This window comes from Crocodylus porosus, unplaced genomic scaffold (genome assembly GCF_001723895.1).
Source record: "Crocodylus porosus isolate Cpor-Errol unplaced genomic scaffold, CroPor_comp1, whole genome shotgun sequence".
Classification (NCBI taxonomy): domain Eukaryota; kingdom Metazoa; phylum Chordata; order Crocodylia; family Crocodylidae; genus Crocodylus; species Crocodylus porosus.
The window spans coordinates 25971779-25999350 of record NW_017728915.1 but is presented as its reverse complement, the minus strand read 5'-3'; the positions used below and the strand labels follow the sequence as shown (position 1 = coordinate 25999350).

At 43.9% G+C, this 27572-nt stretch overlaps 1 protein-coding gene across 7 annotated transcripts in view; it reads right to left on the bottom strand.

Moving 5' to 3' along the window:
• CDH16 (cadherin 16) overlaps positions 1-27572 on the bottom strand; it is a 77204-nt gene that overhangs the window by 15202 nt on the left and 34430 nt on the right. For all 7 annotated transcript variants that reach the window (XR_002101274.1, XR_002101273.1, XM_019535883.1 and 4 more), the window contains 6 exons: positions 26528-26678; positions 25574-25804; positions 24246-24322; positions 17755-17943; positions 8934-9184; positions 2377-2510 (listed from right to left, as the gene is read on the bottom strand). Coding sequence is in view for 5 of the 7 variants with exons in the window: in XM_019535883.1 (XP_019391428.1) it covers positions 2377-2510; positions 8934-9184; positions 17755-17943; positions 24246-24322; positions 25574-25804; positions 26528-26678 (1033 nt within the window). In the remaining 2 variants the exon portion in view is untranslated. The remainder of the gene's footprint in view (positions 1-2376; positions 2511-8933; positions 9185-17754; positions 17944-24245; positions 24323-25573; positions 25805-26527; positions 26679-27572) is intronic.

Genomic DNA, 27572 nt, shown 5'->3' with positions numbered 1-27572 from the left:
AATTGTGGGAGGTGCGGAGCCCCTCTCTTAAGAGCCCTCTCTAATCTTACTAATATCAAGGCCTTGGAGAACTGGGCTTTTGGAGGGCTTAGGACTATTTATATTTTGGAATGAATCATCCTATTTGTTTCATACTGCAATCATCTATAAAGAAATGTGATCACAGTCATCTCCTTGACCTTGCCCCTTAAATGCATTCAGTGATTTACCATTCAGCTGTGGTGTTGGCTTCAGGCAATTTGAATGCCAGACCTTTCATCCCCTGCACACTGCAGCTAGATGACTGCAGCTTCATAGGACAGAAGATTTTTAAAATTACAATACTGGCTTTCACATATAGCTATTTCATTTTCAATGACGATGGCAAATTCTCTGGCTAGTGTCAGACATCCATGTGAATCAGAGGCTGAAAGAGAAATGTTCTTGTCCGATTTGTTTTTTTTGTAGGTAAGTGTATTTGTGATGACAGTGTGAATCATTGTGAAGAAGCAATTTTTATAGAATAAAAAGCTGAAATGTCTGTGCAATTATGCTTGAATTAACAGCTCTGGTGTTTAAAAGCAGCCTCTTTCATTTTATCCAATGACCGCTGACTTCAAACTACTATTTGAGGCAGAAATGTCCAAATCAAATGATGCAGAATGTGAACTAAATATTACTTAACCAGCTCAGATGCAATTAAAACCATCAAAATGTTTTTAAAGTCTTGATATTACACAATTTCACTCTAGTTTCTTAGTTATGTAGCAGGCATTTTATATTTAAAGTAAAATACTCTGGAACAAAAGTGGTGACACTTGTTTCACCTTAAAACCAGATTAGAATCTGTCCCATTGGTGCAATTCTGATGACTTATTGGCATTGCATCTAATTTTCACCAGTGCAACTCAGAACTGAATTTTCTGTAACAAATTGTTCTCTGAGGGGTCTTTTCTAAGCCTTACAGTCTCCATCTGGAAGAGGGACAGCTCTAGGAGTACACCTAATTTGCCTCTCTCTTAGGAAATGGACTGTGAAGGATGCATTGTGGTAGAGATGTATTTTGCAGCATTTCATTTACAGTCTGCCAGTTTTGACGACTGATATATAAAAAAAAATATACCTCAGCTCAAACATTACTACCTCTTCTGTAAGCAGGAACAGAACTCTATCCTAAAAAGTTCTTCTTCTGCTGCCTACAAAACTTACAGACTCCTGGAGGCCTTCACACATCCATAATATTCCTTTCTTGTAACCTAGACAGAAGGTAAGTGTAGAACAAGTATAACTTTTTCTGTTTCCTTCTGTCAAACACAGATGCAGTGTTGATGTAGACTCTTTCTAGACTGCTGATCACAGAATCATAGAAAATGAGGGTTGGGAGGGAACTCAGGAGGCCATCTAGTCCAACCCCTGCTCAAAGCAGGACCCTCCTCAACTAGATCATTCCAGCCAAGGCTTTGTCAAGCTGGGCCTTAAAAACCTCCAAGGATGGAGAGTCCACCACCTCTCTAGGTAACCTGTTCTATGCTTCACCACCCTCCTGGTGAGACAGTTTTTCCTAATACCCAAATTAAATGTCCTTTGCTGCAACTTGAGACCATGGCTCCTTGTTTTGTCACCTGTCACTACCGAGAACAGTCCAGCTCCATCCTCTTTGGAGCCCCCCTTCAGGTGGTTAAAGGCTGCTGTCAAATGCCCTCTCAGTCTTCTCTTCTGCAGATGTGGACACACAAAGTGGTTACCGTGGATTTTAACAGATAATCACTAAGTTTACTCCACAGAAAGAAGTGGTGCATGACCTGCTGTCCCAGGCTGGCTGGCTGCAGTAGCAGTTACAGTACTTTGCCGATGGTGGTGAAGGCTTACCTTGAGCAATGAGCTACTCTGGCAGGAAATGGACTAGTGCACGGGTGGGCAAGCATTTGGGTTGGCAGGCCACTTCTAACATTTTAATGACCTGTCAAGGGCCACACGTCTCTCTCCCTCACCCTGTTCCCCCTTCCTGGGGCTGTGACCAGCACAGAAGCTTGAACTTGCCTGCAGCTTTAGCAGGTGTCTTCTTCCTTAGACCCATACCCATTTATCAATGTATCATGTAAATCCATTGGCATCACCTCTGAATTAGTGATGGCACTGGGGTGGTGTGGTCAGTGAGGCACGTGATTGACAGTCCAGAGGTTGCAAATTTGAGGCTGCAGCAGAAGCAGTCGTGGTGTGGCCATGTCAGATTCCAACAGATCTGTGAATTTTGCCAAATACCTTGTCACAAGGACATGAGAAGGGACCTCTGAATTTGGCCCACTCTTTTTTTTGGCCCACTCTTCTCTTTTTGGTTTTCCTTGCACCTCCGAGGGGGCAAAAACTGTCATCCAAAGCCAACAAAGACGTTCTTACCTTTGTCCTGAACTACAACCTGCATCCAGTAAATGTCCTTCACAGTCTCTCTGTCCAAAACCTGCATAACTTTAACCTTTCCAGAATACTCATCAATAGAAAACCAGTTTAATGTATCATTTCTTAGGGAGTAGCTGTGAAGGGAAACATAAGGATGGCCTAAATGAATGACTGACTTTCATTTAATGGTTTACAAAACAAAATAATGAAGTTTGCTGCTCAGTCTGTGTTTTGTTTTGAGCCTGTCAAGTCACTGCAAGTCCATGAAGAGCAGAACCTGTTTGTTGCCCAGTATTAGTATGCACATTTATGGTGCAGCTATTAATGATCTACATCATGTCCTTTCACTTGGACTACTAGAATCAGGCTTTGGAGTAACAAAAAACCCCACCAACTGGAAGTTAAAGAAAGAAGATTCTACTTTGTTGAGCAGTAAAATCTACTAAACTAAAAATTAAGAAGGCAGACTTCTGAGTCCGATATAAACCTAGAGTTTCAGAAATGGGTACTTTGCCATATAAATGACCCAGTCTGCCTTAGGAAATGCTGCCTTTGTATAGACAAAATTTTCCTGGGGTCATAGCTTCCCATAGAAGAGTACAAATAATTACCACTGACAACAATGCAAGTGCCTCTTATTTTCTTAATGGAGGGTGGGACTGCTATAGAATAATTTCACCTGAATTTGTCTGAGTTGAATCAGTGATAGGCCTGATTCACATAACTGATTCTTTTATTGATTTGGGTGAAGAGTTATAAACCAGTTCAGGTTGACAAGTAGAGGAGAAGCAATAAAAAAGACTTCACAGCAGGGATATTAGCACTGTTTATTTTAAAGTTGCTGACACTTCTCATTATAAGACCCCATTTTGAGTTATTAACTGTCCAGGCTAAAAGTTACCCTGCTGAGTATTTGCATCCATTAAATTTCAACTACAATGATTCATTAATTTCCAAGAACACGTATAGGGGGAAAACATTGAGAAACCTGATGGAATTTGTGGGGGGGTTTTCTTTAAGCAAATTGAAACAAAGAAAATGAAATGCAAAAGCCATGCATGTTAAAAGAACACCACTGAAGTTGCAAAATCAGAAGTTAAGCAAACTAGTACTAATGATGCCTCTACAGCTTTTAACTTAGCCCTTTGTGATAAGCATTAGGATACAGCGTTTGATCACAAGATCACATAGTCTTGGAAGTGCAGAAATTTGAAGGTACATGTTGAATGAATCCAAGGATTGCAGAAAGAAAAATAATGGTCTTGTGCCTCGAGCAAAGGAATGCTGCCCTGGAGACTTCTATCCCTGTCGCTGTCTCGGAGCCTGTGTCACCATAAGCAACTCACTTCAATCAAACTTTTCACAATCGCTGCTTGCGTGTTCCTTATTTTCTGCGTCCAGACTTTGGGATCTGATATGCAGAACTGTAGCGAGCAGCAACCAAAGTAAAAGGGAACTGTGGTCTGAACATATCAAATGCTACAGGATGCCAAATACTCCGAAAAAGCAAGCGTTTCTTGTTCTATATTGGGCACCCCAAATTGGGGTACAATTATATTCCTAATCACTGTGCTACTCTGTGGGGAAGATAGTATTATCTTCCTAATCTCCCAAGGCTATTGTGAAGACAAATCAATTAATGTGCGTGAAGCACTTGGGCACTGTAGTGATGAGTGACATAAGAACATCCAGCCTGATCGGTCTCCTGTCCCTCTTCCTTTAGCGCTCGCAGCATTTTGAAGCACGGGGCGTTCTCATTTGGAAGGACATTTTTTTACTTTGTTTTCAATTCCCATTTTAGTCATTCCTAACAGCATATTTGCCTCTTTGCCTGCTGCTGGCCACTGGGCTGACGTTTTCAGAGACTATGCACAAAAATTCCAAGACCTCTTTCCTGCGTAGTATCAACTAGTGTAGAGCCCATTATTGTGGATGCGCGTCTTGGGTTATTTTTTCCCATGTGCATCACTTTGTGCTTATCAACACTGAACTTCATCTGACATTTTGTCTTCCAATTTTACAAGGTCCCTCTGCAGCAATTCAGTCAGCTTTGTCTTTTTTCTGTCCTGAATAATTTGGTGTCATTGGCAAATTTGGCAACCTCTCTATTCTCTCCACCCCCTTTTGAAATAATTTATGAATATATTAAACAGCAATGGTCCCAGCACAGACCCTTGCTGGACCTCACTATTTCCCTCCCCCATTGTGAGAACTGATCATTTATAGCTACTCTGTTTCCTGTGGGTCAGGAAAAGCCCACAAGGGAATGAATAATTCTGTCTTCTGGGCAGAGTTTGAATAGCATGCAGTAAATAAAACACGAGGCTGCTTATGGAACAATTATGCTAAAATGAAATGTTAAATAGCTGCCTGTTAAATGACCATCCATTTCATGCAGGAGTCCTGCAAAAATATTGTGTGCAATCATGTCATGATTCCTTTGCACAGCAGCAGGGGGATTAAGATAATGCCCTTTACCTTAATATGTTTCCTAACTTTGAGTACTTGGCTCTGCAATTTTCGACATAAGACTTGTGTTTTTCAGTTTGATCTTTTGTTTGACTGCAGGGAAATTTTCAAGATTGCTGGAACACTTGGGATCAGATACCTGATTGTGTCAGATATGCAGAACACCCTGCAAAATCCTTTACACTGGGGATTGTGACGATGGATTCAAGAGGTGTTGTGGGAGGGGAGACTTGCCCTACCAACAGTGGGCTATGTGGCAAATCCACCATGCTGGAGAAGTCTCCATTTGACTATTAGTGACCATTGATACTCAGGGTGTTTGGTGGAGAAAAATAAATCTGTGAATGGATCTGAGGGGGAAAGGATGGGTATTAGAAAGGTGAGAGAGGCTGCAGTGGCCAAAATGGGGGAGAATATGGCAATAGTAGCACACTGCATGATGAGTTGGAAGCAGAACTGTGCAGTGCTTCCTAAAGTGCCCTCTGACCTTCTCAGGAAAAAAAAAACATTTCTTGAGCACTAGTTCAAAATGGAGATGTAGATTTTTGAAGTCCCTTTGGGATCTGTTGAGTAGGATTCCCTTTGTATTTGCTTTTAATAAAGAGCACTATTAGCCCAGTGGTTATCCTGTTTTAAAAGGATCAGATTAAAACTGTGTACTTATTTTCATGCTGTTTGGGTACACATTTACAGAGACAAATAAGAAGTAATTTGAACTTCAGACTGTGCTTTGAAAGAAATTATACACTAGCTCATTAATGCCTGCTTAGACTCTGGCAGGCTTCCAGAGCATCTCTAATTTATTTACTGCCTCCATTTTAGTCAGGAATCAAGGCATAGGAAAATATTTCACTTTTTGTTACCCTGGAAGTTCTTCATGCAATTGCAATTTCCATTTTAGGTTTTGAATGCAAAATGAACTGACAACTTAACTCTTATACCAAAAAACCCCAAATAATTGAAAAATACCCTCCACATGCTTCATGGGCTAATACAGATGAGGTTAGTGTGTTGAAAAATGTCATCTGTGTTATTGAAATTATTATTCATTATTCTGTGTACTGTCCCCAGTTTCAGGGTAATGTTCACATGCTGGTACATGCAGTTCTTGCTCATGTGTTAATCTGACAACCTCTCCAGCATCATTAGGGAAACAAACTCCACATGTCCCTGTGAACAACATTATCTCACAGTTATTATCCTTTATAATTCTTGGCTATGACGTTTCTCCAGACAGTGAAGCATGCAAGTGTAATTATAATTATGAAAGAGTGGTTACTGTATGTGTGATGTCAGAGGATGAAACTGCCTAAACAGGGGCTAGACTGTAGTCTAAAAGGGGAAAAGATAAAATGAGGGCTGGGAAAGTCTACTCCCAAGTTTCCTACAGATTGTCCCATCAACGGGTAGATTTACTCCACTGTAACCAACAGAAGGGGTGTGGACACAGCCCCCAAAACCTGTGGGTAATGCTGCTTCCACAGGAAATTCAAGGAGATTAGGGGCAGCTATGAACAGCTGGGGCAGTTGTGCCATGTTCCTATTCCCAGTTTCCCCTTGAGTTGATGTATGCAGAGTAGTTGCCAGAGTAAAGAACTACTAACATAGGCCCTAGGCTATGGCCTGTTTAAGTCTGGAAGAGTCTTGCCATTTGGATCAGCCTAGAGAGAGAGATATTGCCCATGGGGATATCTCCGTGAAGCTGAGTGTGGGACAGCTGTTCCTCCCTGCCACTCACTGAACCCCAGTGTGAAAGCAAGAAATAAGTTGTCGGCAACCCGTACGTCTTACCATCATCCCACACGCAACTGCAGAGCAACATCCTCGTGTGCCTATGGCTTTTCAGACCCAACCTTCATCTCTTTGATGAAAGTGATGCCCACTTTTGGAGAAAACTCCTCAATGCCATCTACTCCTCCTTTTTCATGGAGCTTTCCTGAAGGCAAGGCCCAGCCTCAAGCCAATTGAATTGTAGTTGTAGTAGAGAGCGGGTTAAAATGTGAGGAATGGGATAGTTCCCTTTAAAACTTCAAACACATATTATTGTTTTTGACCAATCAGTTATCTGTGGGCACTGTTTCTTATAACCTTCTTCTGGATTTCATAGGCATTGGGGCTGGAAGGGACCCCAGAGGATCATCGAGTCCAGCCCCCTGCCCCAGGAGCAGGAAGTCAGCAGGGATCATAGGATCCCAGCAAGATAAGCATCCAAATATGTCTTGAAGACGTTCAAAGTGGGTGCTTGAACCGCCTCTGGCAGCAGTCTGTTCCAAACCTTGGGGCCTTGGACAGTGAAGAAGTTCTTTATTATGTCCAGCCTGAATCGGTCATGGCGGAGTTTGACCATTTGATCTTGTCATCCCTTGGGGCGCTCTGGTGAACAGACGTTCCCCCAGATCCTGGTGATCACCCCTGATAAATTTTTAGGTGGCCAAAAGATCACCCCTGAGGCTGCACTTTCCAGGCTGAAGAGCCCCATGGCTCTCAGCCTCTCATCATAATGTTTGTTTTCCTGACCTCTGATCATGCGCGTGGCTCTCCTCTGCACCCTCTCAAGCTTCTCCACATCCTTTTTGAATGGTGGAGCCCAAAACTGGACGCAATACTCCAGCTGCGGCCTCACCAAGGCTGTGTACAAGGGGAGAATGATGTCCGTCCCAGGATTTGCTTGAGAAGCATCTATGGATGCAAGCCAGTGTTTTGCTTGCTTTACTAGCCACAGCATTACACTGAAGGCTCATGTTCATCTTGTGGTCAGTCATGACCCCCAAGTCCCTTTCATCTGTAGTGCTAGCCAGTGTAGCACTGCCTAGCCTATAAGGATGCTGCAGGTTTTTCCTCTCAAGGTGGAGAACCTTGCATTTTTCAGTGTTGAACACCTTCAGGTTCTTGTCCACCCATTTCATGAGCCTGTCAAGATCCACCTAGTTCACCCTCCTGTCCTCAGGTGTGGATGCTTTACCCCAGAGTTTGGTGTCATTGGCGAATTTGGCCAGTCTTCTTCTGACACCAACATCCACATCATTGATGAAGATGTTAAATATTATAGGCCCTAGGACAGAGCCTTGAGGGACCCTACTGGTGACCGCACACCAAGACGATTGGCTCCCATCGACCACCACCCTCTGGGTCCTGCCACAGAGCCAATTCCCCAGCCAGCGGATTGTGGCGAGGTCAAGGCCAGTTAGCCAGTTTAGCCAAGAGGTGATTGTGGAATACCAGATTGAAGGCTTTTTTAAACTCAAGATATACAACGTTGATCTCTTTCCCCTTGTCCAGGTGATAAGTCACTTGGTCATAAAAGGAAATGAGATTGGTCAAGCAAGACCTACCCTCAACAAACCCATGCTGGCTATCCCTCAGGATGTTGGCATCAGCCAGTCCATTAAGGATGGCCTCTTTAATAAACTTTTCTAAGACCTTCCCTGGGATAGAAGTCAGGCTGATGGGCCTATAGTTTGCCGGATCCTCTTTCCTCCCTTTCTTTAAGATAGGCACCACATTGGCCTTCTTTCAGTCTTTAGGCACTTTACCAGAGCGCCAAGCACTCTCAAAGATCTGTGCCAGGGGCTGAGCTATGATGCTCGCCAGCTCCCTGAGTACCCTGGGGTGTTACCCATCAGGGCTGGCTGACTTAAAGGTATCCAGCCTGTCAAGGTGTTTCTTCACGGGGTCAGCTTCGATGGAGGGCAAGGAATCTCCCTCATCTGGGCCTCCCTGACCCATAGTGGGCAGGGCTGTCCCATGGGACTGGTGAAAAACTGACGCAAAGTACCCATTTAGCAAGTTTGCTTTTTCCTGGCTCTTTCCTGTGCTAAAGGGAGCTGAAAGTCTTGTCATGTTGATGGTTATAGATTCATTATCAAAGGGTGTTTTTTCTGTCCTACATCAGAGAGTCAGGATAGCAGTTACTGGCTGTAATTGTGCCTGCACTTGGACTCCATGCTATGAAAAGGCACCAAAAATGACCAAACTGACTGAAGTCAAGATTTCTGGCTCCTCAAATGAGAGCATTTCAGTGTTTTAGAAGTGCTTGGCAGTCCCAAAGAATACAGCATCAAACAAATCAGGGAATCTGAGGGTCTTACCTTAATGATGGTGTATGAAATATGTCTGGATCAGCAGCCTTCACGGTCAATAATAGTGTTCCTGGCTCTACGTTTTCTAGTATGCTGACCTCATATTTTTCCTTTGTAAGCACTGGTGCTTCATTTACATCTTTAACCAATATATGCACCGTAGCTGTAGAGCTGGCATCCAGCTCTTTACCGACCAACTTCTCCTCGTTTCTTGCTGACACAATAAGAAGGTATTCCTGAACGGTCTCATAGTCCAGTTCCTGTAATCACATTAATTGGGTGTCTTTAAGCTGATCTGGTCAAAAATTTCCTCTCAAAATTTTTTTTAAATACCAAAAATTGGATTTTGGCTAAAGAAAAAATGTCACTAAAATGATGTTTTCTGTGCAGATTTTCAGCTTTTTGTTGAAAACCAAATTTCAAAACCATGACTGGGGACTACATGAGGCACCACAGTACCAAATTGTGATTGGGTTGTCCTGTGTCTCTGTGCTTTGCTATGGGCCAGAATGTCAAACTACACTAGAGGCACAGACAGCCAGCTCTGGAGAGCACTGGAGGGTGGGGCAGGTCAACTGGAGATGCCTCCTTATATTTTTCATGGACCTTCAGGTCTTAGGATTCCCATAGACTTAAGGTACTGACAGAAGTGACAACTTTTTCCTGACCTGGCTCCTGAAAGTGCTCTACAGTCATGACCAAACACGGGCTGCAGAGCACTTTAAAAGGGCCCAATCCCATGAAAATCTGAATCCTCATTACATGAAGGTTTAGATGAAGGTACTCCAAAGCAGAGTGTTTTAATTAACTTCTGTCTGTGCATGCTGGAGGTAGGGCTTGACTGATGCAGCCAGACCTGCACCTGGTGCTGTTTTCAGAATGGAAGGGGGGAAGGGAGTGGAGGGAGGTCATTCTGGGACCTATCCAGCTGATGCTGGAGGGTAGGGTGGGTGGACTGGAGCCCCTCAAATCGGGGGGCTCCAATCCACCCCCCACCCCTACTCCAGTCCAGCTGGGGAAATCCTAGAATAGACCTCCCTCCCCAGCCTTCTCCCTTTTCCTTCCTGAGACAGCACCAGGGGCTGGGAGAGAGGACATGGAGCTAGGGGAAAAGCCTGCAGACATGTAGCCTCTCTCCCTAGATTGGCTACATATTGGAGCTCAATGCCCTGTCCTCCCAACCTAACAGCTAATGTTCGTTGGGTCGGGAGGATCAGTCTAACTCAAGGCACCTTCTGTGAAGTGCTACAAGTTAGACTGGGGAGCTGCACTTCTGTCTGCACCTTTAGTAGGCTTTAGTGCGGCAAAAAAGGAGACTGGTGCATTGTGGGAGATATGATACAGCGGGAAGCCCAGCTCATAAAAAAGAATGGGATAGGAGCCTCCCAAAGAACAAATCCCATGAGGTAATATGACAGTATTTCAGAATAGAAACATTTGGGTTTTGGCTAAAAGTGTTCATTTTTCAGTTTTGCACCAAAAAGTTGAAATTTTTCATGGGACTTATCTATTAAGAACTTACTGTATTTGGACATGGGCTGTAGCAATTATTAAAAAGAAAAATGTTGATGATATAAATTTTCTTCATCAGAGTTCCTACTAGAGATGCACCAAAACTGGGAGTTCATCAAATGCCTTCTGAATATACATCTTTATAGTCAAGCCCACTCGTACATGTTTGTTTGGGGCTAGGTCATCATATAGCTGTTGACAGACTGATTTGTAGAAGGGTTTCTATGACAATATTGGAAACCACTGTTTAACATGTGGACTGGAGGTCAGCAACATAGCAGGAACAACTCAGAGTGTGCTCATTATCTGGGGTGGGAGGTGGAAATCTCCTTTCTTTCTTATTTGTTGGGTTTTCTGTGCTGGTACATGTATGGAAATTCCTGTGCTGCGAAGCAAATTGGTTCCTGTAACAGGGGGCCTTCTCGGGGCCCATCTCACTGTGGCCTGCCCACCTGTTTCTGAGCTAACTGCCACAACTTGTTGTTAATTATTTAATAGAAATTAATAAAGCAGGAGGCTGCCCATTTTTGCCCTGATGCCAGGGGGTGCTATCTGTGGCTCCATTCCTCCTCTACACCACAGCCCAAGCCTCACAGATGGCATCCAGATGTTCTCACAATCACTGGCCCCCACAATGGACCCCAGAATCCTACTGTTGAGCCCCTCTGATTCCTCCATTCCAGCAGCCTAGTCCGCCTTCATTCCAGTCTGCATAGCTCCCCGAACTGCTTCCCCTTATGGGTGTGGTCCCCCCGGGACCTTCGGCTCACTAGCTCTGGCCCACCTCCAGGTCAGTCGGAACCCCAGGCCCTCAGCTCTTGGGCATTCCTCGCAGTGGGCCCCCAGCCCTTTGACCCTTCCGGTCCTGGCCCCAGCATGGACTAGTCAGGGGAAGTCCAGACAGGTGTGAGCCTATGGCCTCACTCTCTTTCTCTGGGGGTCCACCCTTCAGACCCTACAAAAAGGGTAACTGCTTGAGGGCCGCTTTCCCTGAAGCCTGCCCACCTGTTCCTGAGCTAACCACCTGCGTTCTTTCCTGCCATGTCTTGATATTAATTAGTTAATAGATGTTAATCAAGCAGAAGGCTGCCCATTTTCTGCCCCAATGTCAGGGGCGCTATCTGTGGCTCCATTCCTCCCCTACACCGCAGCCCAAGCCTCGCAGATGGCATCAAGATGTTCCTTTAATCACCAGCGCCCACAGCAGACCCCAGAATCCTCCTGTTGAACCCCACCTGGATTCCTCTTCCTCAGGCGGCCTCTTCCGCCATCATACTGGGCAGCATCACTCCCTGAGCTGGTTCTCCTTCAGGTGTGGTCACCCCACTGAGACCTTCAGCTCATCTAGCCCTGGCCCACCTCCAGACCCATCAGGACCCCAGGCTCTCAGCTCTTGGGCATCCCTTGCGGTGGGCCTCTGGCCCTTCTGGTCCTGACCCCAGTGTGGGCCAGTCAGGGGAAACTCAGACAGGCCTGAATCTATGGCCCTTTTCTCATTCTCTGATGGTCCACCCTCTGGGCCCTCCAAAACAAGAGGTAACCCACCCGGTTGTGAGGGCTAGGGCTTAAGGTGCCCCAACCCGCCTTTTACTGGAGTGGTAACTGGCCTGGCATTTCCTGGGGACTCCCGCACCACTGGGAGCCCCACCAGGCCACCCACTCCTGGCAGGGTGCAGTTTTAGATCATACCCAGGACCAGGAACCTTCTTACCATCCCCTACAGCTCCTCCCTTACCTCCAGATGATATCAGCAGCCCTCTGGCCAGGCGGTGTTGTTGCCTGCTCCCCAGCAGCAGAACTGCCTTGTTTATATGGGTAGCCCTGAATCTAAAATGGCTGCCCTCATTAGGCACCTGGCAGCTGCTGGCTTCAGGCCCTTAAAGTGGCAGGTGCACACAGTGCCCTGCCACACCCACCCAGTCATGGGGCTAGGGATTAAGGCGCCCCAACCCGCCTTTCACTGGGGTGGTAACTGGCTTGGCATTTCCCGGGGGCTCCCGCACCACTGAGAGCCCCGCCAGTCCATCCACTCCCAGCAGGGTGCAGTTTTAGGTTGTACCCAGGACTAGGAGCCTCCGGTGGGGGGACCATCCCCTACAGCTCCTCCCTTACCTCCAGAAGATACCAGCAGCCCTCCAGCCAGGCAATGTTGTTGCCTGGCTTCCAGCAGCAAAATGCCCTGTTTTATATGGGCAGCCCTGAATCTAAAATGGCTGCCCCCATCCAGCGTCTGCCAGCTGCCAGTTCCAGGCCCTTAAAGTGGCAGGCACCCGCAGTGCCCTGCCACAGTTCTGTTAATGGTAAACTGGACCAGTGGAGTTTCTGGCATCATAATAGCCTCAGTCATAACAAAGGGCAAATTTACTAAACAAAAATACTAAACAGTGGTTGGATTGTAATATAGGATCTCTTAAAGGAAGCAGCATACAAAGATACTCTACTTTTATTTCAGAGGCGAAGCACATTCTGTTGGTGGTTAAGCATGGCACTGGCAACAAGGAAATACTGGTTCTATTCTTAAACATGTGCTCAGTCATAAAGCCTTTGCTCAAGTAACTTAATATTTATGCTTCAGCTTGCCTGTCTGTTTATTAGGGCTACTACTAATACACTGATTCTGCACCATTGGAATCAGTGGGAGCTTTGACATTGACACCAATGAGCAAAAGATTAAGTAGAATAAACAATTAATGTTTTTAAAGTGCTAGGTCAGTTTAAATTACTATAGCCTATAAAATGTTTGAATTCACTCTCTATGTATTCCAGTGGCTGACATTTTTACATGCAACTACAGTATGCTACTGCTGTCAGAATTGATAGAATACATTTGCCTCCAAGGGTTTTTTACAGATATTAACAGAGCCTGGTAACCACAGTTTTGAGGTTAACAAGTACTGTTGTCCCCATCTTTCAGATGGGGGAAAAACTGAAACAAAGCAACTTGAATAAACAAGGTACCCAAGGTCATAGAGAGTCAGTGTTAGTACCCCATCTTCTGTACAAACCGCCTCTCTGTTCACGATGGACTTTAGTGGTAGTTCAATTCTGCTGTTTATTTTTTTCACTTGACACAAATATGCTTTTTCATTCCTTAAATGTTAAAAACCATCAGATTAACTCAAACTTCTTCACTGTTTCTCCCCCACCATAAACAGCCCTAATGGTGGCAGAGACGGTTGGAGTGTGGGAGAATGGAGAAGCCCCACTGAGCAAGCTATGACTTCTGATGAAAAATAATGGCCACAATTCAGAAGTAATATGGAGGAGCATCCTAAGAACCATGATGATTTGGTGGAAGCCTGGTTGTTCAGCTATTCAGGGTGGTTACTGATTTACTTCCTGAGGTGCCTGGCTTTCATCAAAGATTACACACAAACCGTAGTGTGCTGAGACCAAGTAGAATTATTAGTACCCCTTAGGGCTAACCAAACACTAAAAAAAAAGTCAGTATTTATCTGAAAGACTTAAAATAAGATTACACTAATGTAATCATCATCCTTCTCTAAGGGCTACTTTATAAACACAGACCAAATAAATACATTCCTAGACTGAAATGGCACCATTGTGATTGGGCTGCTCTCACCATGTAGCATAGGGTTCCTACTTCTTTCCTGGTGCTTACCTTTGTCATTATGGATACCCGTCTCTACTATTGTCTGTCTCCAACACTGTCTCCATTGTCTCCTATTATTGTGTGTGTCCAATTGCCTGATCTCAGGCAATCCAGTCTCTCCATTGAGAAGAGAGGTCCAGAAAACAAAAAATCATGAGAATCTTGTTTCAACAGCAACTCGGGCAGCTTCCAATGAAAACAACCTGCCTTGTCTGTTGGAGTCTGAGTCAGACTATCTTGCTTTTGAAAGTGAATCACTGGCTCAAGCAAGACATGCTGTCAGGGTTTTCCCACAGCTAAGCACACTGACTTTTTTTTAGTCCACACGTCTCCCTACAGCAATGTAGTGATGCACTATGGCACTGTATGGAACGCAACAGCAACGTATCGATCATGTAGGTCTACACATGACTGCCAGCTATGTTGCCATAGTGGCACGCTCCCTGGTTATAGTGCACCACTGTGGCAATATAGTGGCAAAATCTAACCATGTGCCACGCACATGGCATAGTAACCACCCATACTGTGCTGTGCTTTAATACTTCCAAAAGTACAAAAGTACTTCCCTTTGACAATGGCTGTCAGACGTGCTCTAGTGTTCCCCAGCTTCTGGCTTGAGCTACTGCAGGCATGAGGCTGCATTTCCAGAATCAAAAGTGAATGTCTGTTCATTTGCTTATTGGTTCAATCTTTGTAGCTTAGACTAACCTGCAAAGACTGAATCAATTCAGCCTCAGGCGTTTTGATTGTCTGTACTTGGCCTTAATGCCTGATTCTGAATAAATACTTCTCAACACTGTGCTATACACAAAGCTATAAAAGACTGTGCTAAAATTGAAGCCACATGACATTGACTAAGCTTCCACAGAGTGGTTGACATCGGTTATTGGATGAAAACTCTATCCCTAATTTTAAAATATTTCATTTTGCCTTATGTCACTAACTTTTGTCAAGAATATAACTCGCCGTTTGAATGGCATATAGTGGGCACATCTATACGTGTATTAATGCACAATGGTTACTTTACCTGTAATAACAGGTACTAACTAAATACACAGTAACCAGCACTACTGTGCAGTAATGGTAGCACATGTATTGAGCTAATGTTACTGCACAGGAGACTAATTCTACTGCACATTAGCGCATTAACACAGGTTTTACCCACTACATTAATGCGCTTTAAGCATCTGATGTAGTATAAGGGTATAAAGGTATAGAGGTATTGCTGTAGCTGACCTCACTGAAAGGATATTATTTAAATTTAAACGATCATCAGCTGAAGTGTATTAGCACTTCTACTGATGACAATGAAAAGCCCAGGTTTTACCCTTTACTGACGTCAACAAAAAGGTAAGACTGGTTTATACAGAAATAAATCAATAAGGATGTACTGCATTATATAATTATTAAAACATAATCTCCTTCCTTTATTGCTTTTACTTATTAGTGACTCATGGTTCCAGTTCAGAATTGCATTGACTTTTAACGATTTTGTTCATTCCTTAAATACTGAAGAAAAATAGATGATGATGATCTACTAAGACTTATAAAGTCCTTCCCAAAAATAGTCTCACTGATGTCGATGAGAAGTTATTCTGAGTGAGGAGTGAAGATTCCTAATGGGAATCTCCTTCTTTAAGGGAGATGACAGCAGGATTAATTTTACTCCCTGTTGCTTTTACAAATATAATGACATAATTATTTATAGTAGTGTAGGAGTGTTGTTGTAGCTGTGGTGGTCCAGAAATTATGCAAGACAAATATTTTTTAGGGTGATCTCTGTTATTGGAGTAATTATGTAGTTGGGATAAAGTTAGACAAGCTTTCAAATGCAAGCCATTATTCACCAGGACCTGAAGTAAGCTGTGCCCCTTTTTCTAAATCCTTAGCTGAAGAAGGCAAAATGTTGTAGAAAAAGGGGTACACTTTAGTCATTCCTTACTGAACACGGGTCACGAAAAATCAGGTACCATATGTTAGACCCTCCCCCACCTTTAAATACAGGACAGGTGGGCAACCCTACCTAGGCTCTTCTCTTCACTGTTTAAAAAGAATAAGTTGTTGCAGGATAATTAACAGATGTGAGTTATCCGAAGAGGAAAAATAACATTGAGGCATTTTAGTATTATTGTGAAGTAAACTAGAGAGGCAGATGGACAATGCTGTCATCTCCTTAGAGCTTATCCCAGGGTTATGGTTTACTCAGGGTAACCAGGCTATTACCAGTATAAGACATGCTGGTGTAAAAGAATCATGTGTCTATGTCCCAGGCAAGGTCAACCTCAGGCAGGGATATAGCGCTGAGCCTGCCTGCTGTACTTTACAGGATAGCAAAAGGGGCATGTCTTTACTGGAGCTAGCTTTTTGTTTTTGTTTTTCTTTAGGATAGCCCATAACTTGTTCCTCCCTCGCATCCTCCCCACCATGAAGATATGGCCCAGGTCTACAATTAGGGATACAGCCTACAAATTAGAACTTCCAAGGCCTCCAAATTCTGGGAACAATGAAGGTAGAGAAGCAGGGGACAGATTAGTTTAGATGGTCTCTTCATATACACTCCTCCCCTTTTCAGTTGAAGTGGATGCAAGATACCTGATAGTGGGTTGGGTGCAGCTATAGTCTAACCCTATATGAGAGTTTAACTCTGCCACCTTTTACAAACTTTTTCGACATTCAGAATTCACAAGAAAAGCCCTTTAGATTGACTGAGCATGACTTGAGCTGGGCTGCTTTTAAATTACAGTGGGCATGTCTACACGTTCATTAATGTGCTTTTGCTAATGCGCATTAAATGTAGTTCATCCACTGTGAGGTACTATACAAAGGTGCATCGGCCTATTTTAATGTGCATTAGTGAAAGTGCATTTTTTTTGCTAATGCTTTAATGCATATTAAAATAGGCTAATGTGCATTAAAATGCATGTGTAGACGCACCTAGCGTAACTCCTATTAAAGCACAGACTACAGGCATGTAACACTACCATCCAATATAAATTAATTTACTTTGGATAAAATGTCATTTAATACTTGTCAGATTCCTTCATGTTCAGATCATTCAGTGCTAATGCCATTTACATGGTGCCACAATAAAGTAAAACAACCATAATGATTAATGGCAGAGTACTGACTAAATAAAAATGTATTACATCTTAAAAGTGCCCATCACTCTTCTATTGTGTCTGTTGCTATGAGCAGTTCCATTGTCTTATCAAGACCTACTGACTTCATAATAATTCTTGGATGAGTTAGTCTGATGATACATGGCAAAATAAAATAGTGCAGATTCTGTACTCTGGATTTACTCTGAGGGATGGAAGATCAGAATGTAGCCCAGGGTTTAATTCACAACTGAATCTAAATTATTGTAATTTATACCTGTTTCCAGACCACTTAGTGTACGAGTTACATCACTTGAACCTGGGATGAGTGTAGACAGTCCTAGTTATTACAGCATACCTTTCAATGTGTTACATATGACTTCAATTTCAGCCAGTTAAACTTAAAGAAATTTCCAACAGTCTAATTTAATAGAATGTGCTGGCGAGGCTGAAGGAAAAGTGTATTGTAGTAAGCAGAGGTGGCAAGTAGGATTAAATTAAATTGTGGGGCAGCCTACTAATTTAAGCCAATACTGCGTAAACTTTTGGGGATGAACTGTACATGTCTACGACAAGAACCTTATTCCAGACTAAAAACACATGGTACCTGTTCAAGCCAGATGCTGACTGTGCCATTTGGGGGTTCATTTACAATTCTGAAGGTCCTGTCTTCATTTCCTGATTCCACAGCAAAAACTATGGACTTGAATCTCTTCTCTTCATCCTCATCAGTTGCAGTTATAGTTGTTATTAGTGTACCTACTTCTGTGTCCTCAGGGAAAGGGAATGGGCCATACTGCATTAAAAAAGATGAGAGAACAGTTAGAAATTTTTTGGAGTTTTTTTTATATTTTTGTTTTAGCTCTTCTCACATGTGACTTCTAAGTGCGGTAGAAAAACAAGAAGTTTTTATGATTTGCAAGGATACCTATATTGTTCATATTAATTATGTCCAATAATTTTACTGCTTCCTTTCATTAATTTGGGATTTGATTAACTGGTCATTAATGCTGTTTTTATTATTTTCAGTATTATAGGGTCTAGAGACCTCAGATAAATCAGACTATATTGTGCTATGAACTGCACAAAGATGCAGAAGAAATTATCTATGCTCTAACAAGCTTAGAATCAAATTTAGGACACACATACTAAGCAGCTGGAACAAGGGAAGGCAGGGACTGGGGCAAGAAGAAGGAGATTAACAGTAACAACATAAATATGTTGTTTCATGGATGTGCTATATGCACAGTTCTAGGTAGCTAGTTTTTATATATGGGCTAAATTGGTGTGGTATCTGAAGGCCATACTGAATCTCCACTATTCATTTTTTATATTCTGACAGGTCTGGGACCTGCCAGTACTATTTATCTGAAAGTATTTGTAAACACATTTGTTATTTTAACCTTAGAAATAGCATATTAACATTCAAGATAAAGTGCAAGGTCTCACACATAAATATTAAAGGAATTAAAAAACCCCCAGCACTTATCACTGGCCTAGTTCTGCATCTACTAATGTCAGTGAAAAGATTATCATTGTTTCCAATGGGTACAAAGTTAAGCTAATATCTCTTAAAAATTCTATCCTTAGCCTTTATTATATCTGTATACATATGGAAGTGTTTAATCTCCAAGGTAACTTTATACGTATTCAGTGCACCAGGGTGCTTCACTGTAAGATGTCAGCACTCCTTCAACAGCTGGCTATCAGAGTCAAGTTTCCAAGCCTGCTGTGTTAATCTTTTAAATTCTGTCCCAACTGAGATCAAACATTGCACCTTCTATAATAAGACTGACAACATCTTAATGGGCCCGATAACAATCAAGAGATCTTAGAATCACTTCTCTATTTTGCACTGTGCTTATTTTGCCCTTATATCTGATGTGGTATTGCAAAAAAAAAAAAAAGGAGGAAATATTGAAATTGCAAGAAAAATCTGTTGTCATTCTTTTTGAAGTGGTACTCAATTAATCAGGGCAGTTTGTCTATAGCAAATGAACCATGGCTTTTAAAAATAATGTTGCTGTCAGTGCAAGGAACGTTGTCAAGGCTAGTACAGTTGGTCTAAACTCTCTGACCTGCCTTAAGAATGTCATGAATCACTTTGGAACATTTCATACATTCCTGACCAGCCTTTATGCAGTCAGTGAACATGCCTTCATTATGAATTCTTGGATATTTAATGTTTTCTTTAAAGCCTTTGCTCCTGGAGACAGGTGATGATGTGACAATCTCTGCTTTTACTAAAAAATAAAAGAAAGTACATTTCTGGGCCTTCTCTACAGAAAAAGAATGTCATAAGTTTGACCCAAGTCTTTGATAAAGATTTAAAAATTAGAAGGCAGGTAAAAAGTACCCCATATATATATATATTTAAAAGGTTACATTATTTAACACAATCTTATGATTTGGCGGGGGGTGGGGAAACATGCTTATCCATGATTTTTGAACATGAGGGGTTGGTAATCCTGTAACTCTGGGTGAATGTAAGCACTTCCACTGGGGCTAGAGACAGACTTTACGCACAAACTGGTTTAAACAGTCAGAAAGAAGTTTAAACCTGTAACAGAACAGACGTTTAGTGCACATGAACCAGTTTGCCAAAACTTGTTTGCAATAAACCTGGTTGAATGTAGTATCAGACTTAACTGATTGAGCTCAGACTGGTTTATGCAATGTCTGTCGTAAACCCCTTCCTGGTTTAAGTTAAGCCAGAGTCCCCCAGCATCCCCTCATGCTCTCTGGGCTGGGCTCTCTGCTCCAGCCAAGCAGGGCTGGCCCTGCCCTTCTGCTCCCCAGCCTGAGCAGGGACAGGCAGGGGCAGATGCTGGCCCAGAAGGGAGCAGGGGAGAAGTTTGCAGCAGCGGGGGCATGGCCAGCCCCGGGAATAACCTTGGCTGAAGTGGTAAGAGAGGGATTTAATTCCCCCACCCCCTGTCCCACTGGCATGGACCCAAGCTGGGTCTGCTGGGTGCTCCCCCCTTGCTGCTGTAGCGGCGGGGCCAGGCTCAGCCAGAGGCAGGCTGGCATAGCCACTGAAGCAGACGGGGCAGAGAGGAGGGTTGTTCCCCCTCTACCTCCACTGCCCCGACCGCCGTTACTGCTGCTTGCTCTCTGCTTAGGGCAAATGGCAAAATAAGCCCCCTACTGCCCCCTCTGCCTTCCCAGCCAGTGTCTGGTCATGCCCCGACCCTGCTGCTGCAGCGGCAAGGGGGCAGGGCCCTTGATGCAGGCAGCAGCCCCTGTCATGGTGTCAGGGAGCACAAGCCCCTTTCCAGTATGGGCGCTGTGCTGCAGGGTGGGCAGAGCTGCAGTGGACTGTGCATAGCGAAACCAGGACTCGGAGGGGGCCAGACCAGCTTTTCCTGCCTTGCAGCATGGTCCCCTCACTGGAAAGGGGCTTGCACTCTGGGAAATGGTGACAGTGGCTGTTGCTCGTCATAGTCGCTCCCCCCTCGCTGCCCCAGTGGCCAGGTGGGAGCAGGGCCAGGCACTGGCTGGCAGGCCCCCTTAGGTGGGGGGCAGGGAGAGGAGTTATTGCCCCCCCAGCTATCTGGTGGAGGGGGCAGTAGGGGGCTTCCACTGCTTGTTCGAAGCAGGGAGTGAGCGGCAGCAGTGGTGGTCAGGGCAAGCAGACCTGACTGTGGTCCCCTGGGGGCAGTGGGGGTAGTGGGGGGAATAGCCCTGCTCCCTGCCCCCTCTGCTTTAGGGGCATGCCAGCCAGTGTCTGGCCATGCCTGGCCCCACCGCTGCTGCAGCAAGTGGGAAGCGCCTGGCAGACCCGGTTCAGGTCCCTGCCAGTGGGGCATGGAGGGGGGAATTAAACCCCTCTCTGGCCAGTTCAGCCAAGACTACTGCTGAACTAGCCACATCCCACCCCTCTCCCTGCCCCCGGCACAGCTTCCCTGCAGCTGAGAGCATGGTCTAGTGCCCCATGGCCTCTGGCCTGAGCCACTGCAGGCATGTGCCAGCATTTCCTTGGTCCAGAGGGAATGTCTGTACTGTTACAAATCAATTTAACCTAGGTAGGTTAGACTAACCTGAAAAGATTGAATCAATCCAGGTTTCAGCTTTTTGAATGTCCAGCCATAGACACACCGTCACAGGGACCCAGAGACTCCTGTTACTTGAAGGGATGATGCAGCAGGCTGGGCTGGCAGGTAGGAAGCAGGTGAACTGCTGGAGAGCTAGCTACCAGCACCGGGGGCAGACATCCAGGCTGCCCAGGAGCAAAGAGCTGCAAGCAGCTCACTAAGATGCCACAGAGAGGTAGGCTCATCATCAGGCCTAAATGGACACCCCTGTGGGTGGCTGGGGAGCCACCCGACAGGAAGGCGTGAGGGTTCAGAGGCACATAACGACAGTTGCTGAGGGCAGTCTGACCCTGCTGGCAGAAAGCCCTACAGGCACCAGTGGGATTATGTTTTTGTTGAAGCTTTACACGGGTAGGCTGTGTGTGGCTGAGGAGCCCACAGAGGGGTGCTTGAGGGTACACTGGGGTTTAGCCCACAGTGGGGTGTCTGAGGCGTGAACTACATACAATTGGTGCCTGGGAGCATGCACAGTTTTGGAGCCCGGCCAGGGGCCAGGGCTCAGGACCAGGCAGGCAGTAAATGGAGAAGGGCAAAGCCTGTGGGGCCCAAGAGAAAGGCTAGACAGGGACTGGAGCCCAGAAACCAGGTCCCGTGCAGTGGACCAACATAGAGAGGGACCCACCCAGATAAAAGGGGCTGAAGCTGGGAAAGCAGAAGCCCCAACAAGGGTGTGGAGGCCTGAAGTGATAACTGGTAACATCTGTGAGCCCTGGATGAGGCTGTAGGGGTGGAAGGAGGCCACATTAGCCCTTAAGACAGTAGGTGCCCTATGGGGGCACAGACAGACCAGGAGGGGCAGGACTGGGACCAGTGGAGTCTGGGAGGGACCTGCTAGCTGGCAGAAAGATGAGGGCTTGCTCTGGGACCCTAGGGCAGCCTCCCTTTTTACAAATCAACTAATTCCATCAAGGTGTCGCCGGTGGGAGAAAAGAGAGAGTACCCACAGAGCTGGAGTAGGGAAGGAGCCATGTGGCCACCAGACAGTGTTACGGCTGCCCCTGCGGCCTGAACTTGCCGCCATGCAGCTTTCTCTAGTTGGGATTTCTGAGTAGACTCTTGTTTTGGGGTGAGAGAGGGAGGAAAATTATAGCTGTTTGTTTCCATACAAATATCTTTTCAACCATCTATTCATCTATGTAGGACCCACTACACATATATCCCACTCATGCCTTTGAACATAAGAAATGCCATTCACTGGGTCAGACATGAGTCCGTCTAGGCCATTATCTTGTTTCACAGGGTGGCTGTGGATACTAACAGGGAAGGTGAACAAGGCATGTCCAAAATTTTCCATGCTCTGCTCCTCTCCCACTGCAGCTTTCAGCACTTGGAGGTTTAGGAAGTTGTACTGTATTCAGTATCTACTGATGGACACCTCCTCCAAGAACTGGCCCGATACCTTTTGAACTGGGTTATGCTACCAGTCTCCACAACATCTCATCCAATGAGTTTCACAAGTTAATTACATTCTGTGTGAAAAAAATCTCCTTTTGTTAGTTTTAAACTTACTACCTAATAGTTTTGTTTTATGTCCCCTAGTTCTAGTACTATGCAAGATGGTAAATAAGTCCCTAATTACTTTTCCCGCACTGCTTAATATTTTGTAAACCGCTATCATATTCCTCCCTCAAGCATGTCTGTCCTATTTTGAAAGCTCCTAGCCTATTTGTTTTCTCCTTATATGGAGTCTGTCCATATTCCTGATCATCTTTCTGGCCCTTTTTTGTACCTTTTCTAGTTTTTCTATCATCTTTTTGAAGTGTGGGAACCAAAACTACATACAGTATTCAAGATATGGATGGACCATGGATTTATAAAGAGGAATAGTTTACCATTCAATTATTAATAATTCCTAACATTTTATTTGTCTTTTTGACTGCTGCTGAACACTGAGCTGATGGTTTTTAATGAACTATCCACAATGTCCCCAAGACATCTTTCCTCAGTGGTAACATTTCATGTGGAGCCCATCGTGGTTTATGGATATTTTGGGTATTTTTCCCATGGGCATGATTTTGAACTTACCAAGATTCAATTTTATTTTCCATTGTGTTGCTCATTAGCTAAATTTTATAAGATCTTTCTACAGTTCTCAGCAGTCTAGCTTAGTCTTATCCCCTGAATAATTTCATCATCTGCAAACTTGGCTACTTCTGTATCCACCCTGTTCAGATCATTTATGAATACATTAAGCAGCACCAGTCCCTACACACATCCCTGGAGGACCCCACAGTTTACTTCTTTCCATTTTGAAAACTGATCATTTATACACGTTCTATTTTCTGACCCACGAGTAAGCCTTCCCTATAATCCCATGATAACCCAATGTCCTTGATCTTGGATTTTGTCAAAGGCTTTTTGGAAGTCCAGATATACTGTATCAACTAGATCTTTAGAATCTGCATTTTTTTTGGTACCTTGAAGAACTCTGCTAGGTTAGTGAGGTACAAGTCCTCTTTAAAAAAAAAAGGATTTCTCCCCGCACATGCTGCCAGCCAAAAACACAGCCATATTTGAATGCACCAATCCAAGAATGTATCCATCACCTATATAAATATATCAGCACACAGGTACGAGCACATACGTACTCCCCATAGATATGAAACAATTATAGGCATCCACACACTCGTACCTATGCAAAAATATGTATGCATATATGCAGCCATATGCATCACAAGCATGCATGTACCTGCCCACTCCCACTAATTCTAGCTTGTTAACTCTAACACCTAGATAAATTGCATCTTTCATTCTCACTGTGCATTTTTATCTCTTGGATAGACTGTTGAAGCTATTCTGTGTTCTCCTCATGAAGAGAATGGTCAAGAGACTAGGACATGTGCCTTTACACTACTGTAATAATAATCACTTTGTGGGCCACATGCCTGTGAATGTCTTTCAGTCTGTGTTGCACCTTCCCAGTCATGGATCTACAATACAGTAAACCACATGCTGTTATCCAGGGTAGGGATTTCATGATAATCATTTCCACATAGAAAATTACCTTTGTCTGGGAGAACACAGGAGGATTGTCATTTACATCCAGAACGTTAATAAACACAGTGCAAGTGCTGTTGAGACCTGGAAACAGAAACAGGGGAACTTTTTAGGATTTCTTGACCGAAAGTAAATCCCTGAAAAAGGAGCAGACACTCTTCAAAGGGGTAGTATCTGGGCTGCCTTCTGCTGTGTCTACAATACTGCGCTTTTGCCGAGAGATAATCTCATGTTTGTATTTAAGCTCTGTTTGGGATCTAAAGACAGCAGAAACCAGGAGAGCAATGTTGGAAAGATTTGAGTAGACACGATGAATTGGATTTAAAATATTACTTCCATAAATCCAGAATTACCTGCATTTTTTGTGTGTTTTCATGCACATACCAAACCCATCACATATAGAAAGTATTTTACTTATTATTTATATTTATTAAAAATAAATGTTTCCCTGCCCTCTCTTCAGTACTCTAAGCCTTGCCCTTCCCTTCCTTGTACTATGTCTCTAGGATATGTGATTGTTCGGATAGGCGCTTTCCTCTGTGGATTGCAACGTGCTTAACAGCATAGTCTACATGCGAGAGGAGTCACGGCATGCTGGTTACCGGATGAAGTGGAGACCAGATGCTCAGTGGGTGCCTGTTGACCCAATAACACTGACCCGATTAGAGTGATTTACACCAGCTGAGAATCTGGCCCTTGTGTTCTAGGACCTTGGACAAGGCATCTCACCCAATTGTACAAAAGGTTTGTAATACTCCTCTGCTCCACAGAATCGCAAAATTAAATGGACTGAAACGTCACAGTCCAGCCTGAAAAAGTGCTGGAGAACTTCCCCCTTTGCCATGCCAAGGAGAAGGCCTTGATATCCTCACATGCGATGCTACAGAAATACCAAGCATCACGACTTGTGCTGCATGCTGTGACTTGTAGCTGCTGGAACAGGAGCTGTAACAGGGGTGTGTCACTGGTGATCACTAGATAATCATCCCGCTTCGTCATAGTGGGCAGAATAATAAATATGTACTCCGAATCCAAATGGCCGTGACAGCCATTGGCTAAATAGGTGTGTGTGGAGGGCCTCTGGCCAAATAGATATGTGTGAAGGGCCTGCTATATTGAACAGTTACTCCCTAGAATAACAGCCATTTTTGAACCTGTTGAATTTCTGCCCTGGGAGGGGTACATAATATTGTGACAATTTCATGCCATGTGCAATCTGATCACTGTACTGAACTGGGGGAGTGGCAGCTTCATATGAGTTTCTCTGACATTAGGAATTGTTATTGCCTAATGATAAACCACTGACCAGAGGCTATGATCTGTAAGCAGACTTACCGCCCTCGTGCCCAACACGGTCTGCCGCTAGAACAAGGAGGTGGTACTGCTTCACAGCGCTGGCCTTCAGGCCAGAGTCCTGAAGTGTTACTATTCCAGTTTCATTGCCAATATGAAATGAAAAGCCAGTTGATGCTCGAGGCTTCTGGCTCAATATTTCATATACAATTTTTGCATTGTTAGTATGTGGGTCATCAATATCTTCTGCCTTGACTGTGATGATCTCACTTCCTGCACACAGGACAAAAAAAAAATCACTGATTCCCAGTAAAGTAAGGCACCATTACAAAAGCAAATTGCCTTTGTAAAAGAGGTGCATGTCTTGATTGTTAGTTTCCTATAAGAGATGGCCCAATCTGCAAAGATTAGAACCAGATCCAAACATTCCCCAAACTCAGTGCGCTTGGATCTGCAGTTTGGGACAACACCTATTTAATATTCAGAATTTAATAAATATGAGAGTGAAATACATCCTCATGATGGTGCAACAGAAACTAGCATCTAGAAAAAAGGGAACATGCGAAATTATTCTTGTTTTGAGGTGGGAAAAAAAAGTGAGAGCTTAGTTGGTCAAGACCTACATCGTGAAACTTGTCACAAAATGACTTACAGGAACAAGGTCTCCTCCTAGCCTTTCCTTGAGGGTGTGGGTTGTTTGGTTTTTGCGGGGGGTGGGAAGGGTTGTGTTTTTTAAAACTAGGTCAACTAGATGAGAAGGCCCTTTTGGCTTTAAATCTATGAATATTTTAATTATACCTTCTGCCTCATGTGTAGGCCTGATTAATGGGCTTGTTCCTGCAGCTCCTACTCAGGCAAGCCTCTCACTGAAGTCTCTCCTGGGTAAGGATTGCACAGCTGGACCCTAAGCATCATATTATCAGCATTCCTGCCAGCCATATGTTGGCCACCATAACAGTTTAACAACCTGTGGTGCCGCATAAGGACAGCTCTTACCTTTGGCTGTGTTCTCTTCAATTGCTACCTGATAAACATCCTGGGTGAAGACTGGCACGTTGTCATTCTCATCCAGCACCGTTAGCAGCAGCAGTAGTGGATCACTGTACAGCACGCCATCCTGGTTCTCAGCAAAAACTTGAATCTCATACTAATAATATTCAAATTGATTCATAAGAAAATGCATAATTAATCAGCTTTGCCAACCTTATTCATTTTAGCAGAACTAAATATTTATATTTTTTCTTAAGGAAAGTCTTGGTGAGTGAAATATGGATGTAATCTATACGATTCTGTAAAGTAAAAGGGAGTTATAAAGAACTGAAACTAAAAGCCAATAGCGTTTAGTAGAAAGTGCAGTAATTTCTTTAGAATTATAACAAGGACCTGTCAGTGTTAAATTATACCCGCTATTTATCACTATTATGTTGTCCAGCACTTTTTCAGTAAGGTTTTTTTTGGATTACATAAGGCCTTCTCCTTCGCTCCTTTTTCCAACAAAGGTCCTCTGTTTAAACTCTCTCCTTCCTCCTCCCTAAAGACTGTCCCTCCAGCTGGGGGAAATGATCCATAAAAAATTAATTCTTATGTTACTGTGTGCTGCCTATGGACTATGACAGTGGGCACTATAAACAGCAGTTTCATTTGGAAACTAAGGGTATGGACACATGAACAATTTATTGTGGGGGGGAAAACAGGGCAGCAGTTTTCCATGTATCAGTTACTCAGTAGTAACTGCTGGTGGGCCCGCTCTTACTGCACTGACAGTTAAACTACCTGAGCTCAGCTGCTTCTTCCTGTGGGCTAGGAGCATCCAGACAACTGCTGTCTGGTAAAACCCGTTTGTCCCGTGGTAAGTTTTTTGTATACCTGCCCTACTAAGCTTCACCAAAATGTGTTTCTCTCTGTAACATAAGATACAATCACCTCTGCAATAGTAAGTCACAGAGTGAGACCACAATTGCACCCTGTTTAAAAAGTGCACAGGCAACTATTTAGCACTATTCAAATGATAGTATGCCAAAGGTTTATTTTTATAACTGTC